Source organism: Danaus plexippus, assembly GCF_018135715.1.
Source record: "Danaus plexippus chromosome 9 unlocalized genomic scaffold, MEX_DaPlex mxdp_26, whole genome shotgun sequence".
NCBI lineage: Eukaryota > Metazoa > Arthropoda > Insecta > Lepidoptera > Nymphalidae > Danaus > Danaus plexippus.
Genome location: NW_026869848.1, coordinates 4,220,648 through 4,230,363, shown reverse-complemented (window position 1 = coordinate 4,230,363; position 9,716 = coordinate 4,220,648). Strand labels below are relative to the sequence as shown.

The 9,716-nt window shown below is 32.2% G+C and overlaps 1 protein-coding gene across 1 annotated transcript; it reads left to right on the top strand.

The window, feature by feature from the left end:
* Positions 1–709: 709 nt before the first annotated feature.
* LOC116767723 (CKLF-like MARVEL transmembrane domain-containing protein 8) lies at positions 710–9,214 on the top strand. The gene is made up of 5 exons (XM_032658177.2): positions 710–858; positions 1,603–1,725; positions 5,168–5,356; positions 5,708–5,830; positions 5,931–9,214. Exons 1-5 carry the CDS (start codon positions 796–798, stop codon positions 6,003–6,005), a joined length of 573 nt encoding a protein of 190 aa, XP_032514068.1. The 5' UTR covers positions 710–795; the 3' UTR covers positions 6,006–9,214.
* Positions 9,215–9,716: the final 502 nt, after the last annotated feature.

Sequence of the window (9,716 nt, the reverse complement as noted above, 5' to 3'; positions counted from 1 at the left end):
TGGGAATGTACCTACTCAATAAAAGAAAATTTGTTGTTAATCTTTTATACTCATAATTATTATTGAAATATATAAATTCAGACACAAATTCAATCTCATTTAAGTTAATTATTAATCCTATAATAATATATTTAAATGCAGTTAAGTAATAAAAAACAAACACAAGGAAAACTGTCAAGTTACTTATTTCTTAGAATAAATATGAGATTTTTTTTCAATAAGCTAGGATTTATTTAACCTTTCTCTTACAAAACTCACACAATCTATTGAAAATATAACTTCTTTGTTAAAGTTTGGTTTTAAAGACGTTCCTGCTCCCCTTATTTATGACAAACCTGTCTAGACTCCAGACGAACGAACTTTTTTATAGTAACTTGTGTTTGAAGAATAGTCAATATAATAATTTTCTTGGATTATGTATGAAATTCATTAATTATTAATATTAGATCAGCGCTTGTGTATTATTATGTTTACTTTTTATTTCATTGACATCAAACAAGCCCTTTTCATACCTGCACGGATACGAAATATATTTAAAAAGGAAGATTTAATGCAGTAGCATTAATAAATGTTATGAGCAAGGTGTGAAGTTATGTGGAAGTAGGTGACACTGAACTATTTTCAGTAACTTCGTTTTGTTTGTGAAGCACATTTGAATTTATCAGACTTTTATCCGTATTATAAAGGCCGTGGACTAAAAGGTTTATATATTGTTTTATCTGAGTATGTTATGCGCATGCGCGTCACAACAAGTGAGTCATTCTTAAATCGAGTCGACTCTTGCAGTCTAAGGTGATGCCTTATAGTGTTGACGCGCCGTCCGCTCCCGTGCTAACTTTCAACAGATATAACACAAATGTAAGTAAATACTTTAATTATTAATTATTAATCGTAACTCAGTTTATTCACTAGTTGTATGTTTATACTTCATTTAGACAAAGTTGTTAATTGGCATTATATTTATGTTTATTTTAAAATTTTCTTACAGATGCATTGAAACATTGCTGTTATTGAAAATGTCGTATTATTAAAATAATTTTACAAAGGCAATTTCCTTGTATTATACGTTAATATAATTATTGTGTTATTTAATATGTTTTTTTTTATAATGAAATAAAAATACTTTCATTAGTGATTTTTATAAATCTAAATAAGAGTCCAAAAACAAACTAAATAAAGTGCTGGCAAAAAGTGAGTAATTCCAATTGTAACATATTTATAATCCTCGTTATTATTCGAAAAGCAATATTTGAAAAAAAAATAATGTATTTGTATAGTGTGAAAGTTTATATTTAAATTATTTACTATTCGCGCCAGTAGACGACCTCGGCACATAAACCTTGCCGTCAGCCCGGCGGCCTCAGCTTGCCGTTTCGGGAGATGACTCGCCTTTAAGGATTATTACAATCGAGTGCATTTTTCATTCATAAATTCTCAACATATGTTATGATAATATCTATATGTTGTATATCATGTTCTGTATGTTGGTTAGTTTGATTACGTCGTAAGAAAGTGAAAACTCAGTACTTTTAACTTCGATGTAAATATATTAGAATATATATATATTTAAAAGTGTTTAGTGATTTTTTATTAATATTTCAGCTTGGTAACATGTCTCATACGGTGACCATCACGAGGACGACCACCACTTCTTCAGGAAGTCCGCTTTTCGTCAACAGCGGCTATCTGGGAACTCTGCCAGGATTATTAAAACTCGCGGAATTGGTAAATAAACTTTAATATGGAATCTGCATATTATTAACTAAATAGTCAAGTTCAAATATCATCATAGGGACTATTGTTGATTATAAGAGGCAATCATAACAAAATTGACAAATTTAAATGGCAAATAGTATAAATAGAGTAGGTAGGTTTACAGCTCCACGAACAAAGTGGATTTAACTTTCTGTTTGCTGTACTGCATTACTTTTATTCAACATATAAACTGTACTTCCTTAATAAATTTAAAATTGTTTTAGGCACTTTAAATGTCAAATTTAAAAAAACATTTCTGAACTTCATTTGAAAGAAATTTCATCCTCTAGAAAATCTACTTTTATATAAAATTTTTACAATTATGTAGGTTATTGTATTTTATTTTGGAATAAATTACGTACGAGTATTCTATTGACAGAACTGTTCGAGAATTATATGACGCATCTCTTACACACATTTATTTTAAGCTCTGTACAGCGATAATAGATTATTGTATGAGCTTTACAAACTCAAATTCAATTAGAGTATGTGAATAAAATGTAAACATCCTTCCGATTTCCTTGAAACACGACCCGATGATGTCAGCAAGCGTGTCATTGTCGTTTCAAGCGACGAAAAGTTTCGTAGTTACGACACTGGATTTTATCGTAAACGCTGAGAAGTGAGAGCTAGTGTTGTAACGCGGATAATACTAAAGTCGACAATAACTTTGTATCATGAAAAACTAGAATTACATGAATAATTTTCTATAAAAAATAATTTATTTCATTTTATTCATATAACTGCCTTATCAGTTTCAAAAGCAAAAAATTATATGAATATTTATTCTGTGGTTCATGAATTTTTCTCGTTAAATCATAAATTGTGGCAGTTTATTTTTGTTTGTTTTATATTTTGGTTTCTTAACCAAAATCTGAAGTTTAATGACTCTGCAAACCTTGCGTGTGCAACTCGCTTGCTATTTCTGGTTAATCGTAACATTGAACAGGCACTTAAGATTATCGTCTGGAGATATTTACAACAAAACGAATGCTGTATTTTCTTTTAATTTCTAAAAGTAAAGGTTCACTTTTATTTAGAATTCATCATACTGTCCACAAAGTAAAGTAATTTTTTTTCATATGTATAGAGCTTCATTAGCATTTAAGGCGTGAGTTGAAGTGTGGGAGGCTTTAACGTCACATTATTGGACATACTCTTGAATTTCAACTTGAAGGGCCCCGAGGAGCAATAAAATAATATAATGAAATTGTGCAATCATATAAATAAGAGTAACATTTGAATGCGATTTCGTTTTCGTGAACTTCGGATTTGTGTTTAGAGAAATTAATATTGCGTGATTAATATTATTGATACCTTAAGGCTTAACCGACCAGCAGTGCCACCTGTTGCGTCGTGTGAATTTACAGTACATAAATACAAATGTTATCTAGCGCTCTTACAGGAATTACATAGAATTAAGGATTAATTATAGCCTATACTATATTCTAGTGTATGCACTGGGAATTAAAGAGTAACTAGTGTCTCCACATACATCAATCGATAGAAAAAAATACGATGTATAATTTTTCTTTAATACAAATAAACTTTATCGATAAGATAAGTGTAGTAAAAGTAACGTTTTTGGTAAGCATTAATTAGAAAGGCCATTTAGATTGGGACATCAGATCAAACTGATTCTTTAAAATTTAACCAGGAATAAAACAACAATAAATTAATTATAATATAACTACTTTATGCCCGCGACTTTATCCATGTTGCCTTCGAACTTTGGAGTTTGGTTCAGAGATGAAATAATAATTAACTTCAAAAACATGTGTAACCAATTTGCAGGGCCACATATAATGTTTGGTGGTTATGGTAATGGTTGGCCCTGACAGGCTACCCACCCCTCGCGGTGACGCTGTAACAGTCATTATTGCTAACAGCAACAGAGAAATCGAAACGTGATCTCGTACAATATACAACAATCACCGAGTGTTCCTTGGGGAACTATTATTAATTTTCATATAAATTACAATTTATTCTGATTTCTAATCTACATCAGTGGAAACTGGAAAGTAACGTGCATATATTCATAAATGATAATCACGTAAATTTTCGCAATCATAATATTGGTAAAGGGTTTTCCATTAAGGGCGCTTGATCTTTGAAATGCAAAAAAAAATACATGTAGGAAAGATATTTGCGAAATTTTTTTTTTATTTGGAAGGTCTATCGACCCCATTATGTATGGAATATGACATCATTCAAATGACCGCCACGGCTTCGGTTGGTGGCGCGCACACGAAAGGTCCAATTTTCGATGACTCTGGCGCACAAATCGGGCTGTATTTGATCGATGGCGTGGCGTATGTTGACTTTGAGGGCATCGGTGGTTTGCGGCTTGTTGGCATAGACCTGCGACTTAAGAAAACCCCACAAGAAAAAGTCCAGCGGGGTCAAATCGCACGATCTCGGTGGCCAGTTCACGTCGCCTCCGCGCGAGATGACCATGTCCAGAAATTGCTCGTGCAGAACTTCCATCGTAGCGTGTGCTGTGTGGCACGTAGCGCCGTCCTGTTGAAACCACATGTTGTCCAGATCCATATTCTCGATTTCAGGCCAAAAGAAGTTGGTTATCATCGACCGGTATCGCTCACCATTGACGGTGACGGCCACACCATTATCGTTTTCGAAAAAATACGGACCAATCACGCCTCCGGCCCAAAATCCGCACCAAACAGTCACTTTCTGCGGGTGCATTGCCACTTGGTGAACCTCGTGTGGATTGGTCTCGTCCCAAATACGGCAATTTTGCTTGTTGACATAGCCATTCATCCAAAAATGCGCCTCGTCGCTGAAGATGATTTTTTTGCCAAAATCGGCGTCAACTTCCAACTGCTCTAATGCCCAGTCAGCGAACACACGGCGCTGTCTATGGTCATTAACCTTGAGCTCTTGGGTCAGCTGGATCTTGTACGGGTGCAGGCTCAAGTCACAACGCAAAATTCGCCAAGTTGTCGTCTGCGAAAAGCCGAGTTCCTGTGCGCGACGCGGAATTGACTGCCGCGGGTTTTCGAGGACACTGTCGCGCACAGCGGCGATATTCTCGGCAGATCTCGCGTTACGTTGACGCACGGGAACCGGCTGATTGTTAACTGACCCGGTTGACTCGAATTTGTCCACCAATCGACGGATAGTCGACTCGGCAGGACGATCATCGCGACCGTAAAACGGGCGAAGTGCGCGGAACGTTGCTCGAACTGAAGACCCATTTTCATAAAACAATTTTATGATTTGCACGTGCTGCTCGACACTGTAACCTGCCATGGTGGTTTGGGAGGACGGAATGAATATAACACACTGCATTTGACAGCTGCCACTCAAACAACATGGCCGCAATCAGCTGTCAAAGTTCAAGCGTCCCTATTGGAAAACCCCTTATAATCAATAATGTTTTCCTTTACAGCTACTGGGCGCGGCGTGTGTCGGTGTAGTCGGATACTATTTGGATCCAGGCTACAGTCGATACAACGGCCAGAAGCCGGAACTGTTCTATCTCCTGGTATCAGTTGCATTTCTTATCGGGACATTCTGCTTGTTGCTCTCCTGTCTGCTGTCGTTTTCCACAGCGTCTATGATATCCAAAACTTTATATGTGAGTGTTACAAGTGTAAAAATATAAGTTTTAATTATTTAACCTCCTTGCAAGCGAATATATGGCGCGCTTATGATGGGAATCATTTTCTATCAGTTAACTTCGGACGTGTAGAAGAAATAATAATGTGATTTTTGTTTAATAATAATAATCATGTATATAATTATAATACTACAGTTAGTTAATTAAATGCCTTAAATGAGTAAAAGACGATAAAACTGTTTGTTTAGGAAATGATATAATTGAAAAATATATACACACGTACATACTTATCGACTACGTAGTAAAGAATAGGAGGGAATGTTATTATTTATTTATTAAAGTTTAAAATAACTACAATGAATATTCCAGGAGGTTATATATCACGGGATAGCGTTCGTGTTCTATCTAGCAGCCGGTCTCACGTTAATGATAGAGGTCAATCATCAGAAGAGCAGCTACCGGAGGGACTTTGAACCGTACCTAGCCGCTGCGGTGAGTTTGAAACGATTACCTCAGAATGAATAAACAAAACATTTTATTAATTTTTATGAAAACATTTTAATAATTCTCTCTGATGTTATTTGTGTTACAGGTGATGGGTTTAGTTATGGCTGGATTATATTTACTGAGTACGTTCCTCGCAAATCGCTCGTACCGCGGCATTTGAACTTAAAATAATGTATGTGATAGTTATTTATTACCTACCTTTGTTTTATACAAAACTATATTTAAGAATGCCTTGAATGAACTGTTCAACGTGTGACGTGGGCTCGATGTGAGCTACGAGGTGTTTATATTAAGAATTTTATACGCTTTTGCTTTTACACTAGTAAAAGAAAAAAATATATAGTAATTTATAATCAAAATGTGCCTACTTTTATATTATATGGTTACTAATAAATTAAAAAATAAGTAATTATTTGACGTTTCAACGAGAAGGAATAAAAAATGAACGTGTTTATTATTTATTATATTATTTTCCTTAACAGTTACATTAAAAGGTCTAAGAGTCGTAAAATAATGAAGTTGTATTTTTTTTATTAAGGTATCTCATATTATTTATTTATAAATAAATGTTATCTCTGTGAAGAGTTTTTTACGTCTCATTTAATAAAATGTTTATCGATCTTACCAAGAATAAACATTTACGGTATATATGTCTGTCGTAAAGATTGCGACTGTTAAAAAAAATATGTGTTGCGTATGACCGTTCGATTGATATTACAATATTTTTATGTATTCATAAAAGTAAGGGTAATAGTAACCTAAGATATATCAAATGACTGTCGTATAGATCGTAACTTTCTCAACGCAATTTAGTTTATACAGAGTTCTGGCTAAATAAATTAACGATCGGTCTAGACTTCTCCGTCCAAGTCTCCGATGTAATGGGCGAGACTGATTTTTTATACGAATTCTCTATTAGCGGAGTTATAAGCGGGAGACATCAGAGTCAGTGGAGATTTCGGTTTTTCAATAAACATATATTCTCATCTGTTTAAAGTAATTTTTCTTCCAATTGTACACTAGTCATATACTTTACAATAACTTAATATCATTTCAAACATTATAATGAATTAGCTTTTTTAATTTACAAAAAAAAAAAGTAAACCAAACCTTTATAAATGCGGATTTTTTTCGACGACCAACGTTAGTAATCTCAGTGTCTTATTTTTATAAGAGCTCCAAGAAAATTTCTATGAGATTTCTATATATATATATATAATATTATATAATAAAGAAATAATAAAACAATAAGACTTTTTATCCGCATATTGAAATATAGAATACATAAATAAATTATCCAACTATTTGCCTCTCCCTTTGTTGAGGTACTCCAATTTCCAAATAACTCCCCTTCAAATGGAAACCGTTTTAAAAAACAATATTTTTTAATATTCAAAGAGGATCTTACGTTAAAACTGATGCGATATAAATAATATTTACTCAATAATTAGGCCATGTATTTTATGTAACCTTTTAATTATTGTGTTTGGAAATGTTTTGGAAATTTTATTGCCAAGCCTGACGTTGAGTATTATAAATGTATAATTTTAATCAAATTATCCTGCCATCTGTAACGTAATAGTGTACTAACCGTGTTATTAATGTAGAAAAATATTATTAACATTTGACAAACAATGGTATATTTTTTGTATGATTTAGTATATTTAAAACTATTTATTATTATTATATGTAAATAAAAATTATCAAAAAGTTACATTTTAAGAGCTTGGCATCCAAACACTGTTTTTGCCGCTGGCAGTTTTGTTACCATATTTTCTTTTGTTTCTAAATTCAATGTTTATTTAATTTTTTTCTGGTGTAAGTCAATTAATTTTCTTTTATTTCATTCAATATATTGTCACCACTAAATATTTGGACGCTTTTATTATTAAGATGTTTTTTTGCAAACAATACGCTTGTTTTACAGTTCTTTGTTAAAATAAAATTGATAACAAAAGTTGCTTTTAAATAATTTAATTAATTTATTTATTCATATAAATAGCCAGCGTTATATTTTTCGTCATTATTATACTCATGCTGCAGTCCATGTAGATTTTTCTAAAGATTTTTAAAAGATCCGCTAGAGGCAGCACTTGAGGGATGACATGACATGTTCTCTTATTTCTTTTGACATTTATTAAAAAACACATAGAAAATAAATTAACTATTAAAAAAAAACATATGTTATCATGCCAACGAAAAATTATTTATTCGCGAATTAAAATTGTAATAAGCGATACTAGCAAGATATAACATAATTAATTCGAGAAGATTTTAAAATAAAATAAAAAAAACATTTATTTTTTTCATAACGTTTACTCCAAGACTGCCACATTTCCCCGCCTAGAAAAAAATTATAATCAAATAGGGTTTAGTTTAGGCTAACAATATTATCAGGAATATAGATTTTATATAAATAGACATTCTATAACAGAAAACACAAGTTTTATTATGAATTTTAATTTTGATGAAGAAATGAAACAGACTATCAATTGAATGAGATGAATCAATTTCATTTTAGACTTTCAAAAGTTTCAAAATTCTAAACTTTTAGCCAACATCCACTTCCTTATTTTCTATCATTTTTGAATTGTATCTTACTGAATTAAGTCTAAATCTAAATTAAAATAAATAAGTCAAATCTATGACACCGAATGATTATGAAAATAAAAATGAAACAGGTAACCCATCATACACAAATCTCGGACATGTTTTTTGTTTTACCAAAATTAATTCGTTCCATTGACATCACCTTTAAATAAATTCATTTATATGATTTTCGTGTTTTTCTCAAACGAGAAATCAAAGCAATTCTGCAAGTGATAGAGCCTAGCTGTGGTCAGGTTACTGCAACTCGAACATGGTCTGCCTTGACAGGGGACGTAACACCTTCCAACAGAAGATCGGCGTGAAGTAGTCTTTAATAGCTGCGTTTTGTGCGATGTGTGAGATCCGGTTGTCCTATCACTTAACCCACCCTTTCCTTCTCGTCTTCCACAATCAAGTTCGGCAATGCATCCGCAACATCCCTTATGTTGCAGATGTCCGTGTCCATGGGCGTGTCTACTTGCCATCAATGCCATCTTTGATAAAAAAGTTGCCCCAACTGGTGCTATGTTTAAAATTTTCTAGGGAAATAGGGTAAATAAAAAAAGCTGAAATTTGCAATAATTTTCATTTTGATTGTGAAACAATTGGTTAATAATAATATCTGTAGCAACTGTTCATTAACATTGTGTTATCGTCCATACTTATTTTTGTTAAAAAATGTACACCTACAATAGCATTAAGTACCTATACTGAATGAGACCTATTATATTTACAAAATTGCTTTTTTGTACTTTCAAAATAAAAAAATACGAACAAGAAGATTTTTTTTATTGATAGTGACTCTATTTTTATACCTTAAACATTTAGTAAAATGTATAAATAAAGCACAAAAATTTATATCTACGCTTATACAAATTCATGATCGACAATTATCGTTTTAAATAGTGACTCATTAACAAAACTATTGCTAAGACCTATATATACTATTGCCTATTGCAAATGATTGTTGTTGAGAAAATGCTGTTCGAAAACACATTTTTTTTTGTTTTTAGTTTTTTAATCTTAAAGCATAGGTAGATCTCATATTAATAAATTTATTTATTTTATTGAATTTGCAAATTTTAGTGCCATATTTTCGTAGATGTAATCGATTTTAAAACTAATAATTATACCATTCGGGTTTTAATGTACATGAATGTTCTTATTCTATTTATTAAATACTTTATATTCCATCTAATGATAACCTTGATGTGCTAATAAAAAAAAAAACAAGCGTAATCACAAAAAGTGACATATAAATTAAAAAATTCAAGTGGTTCCC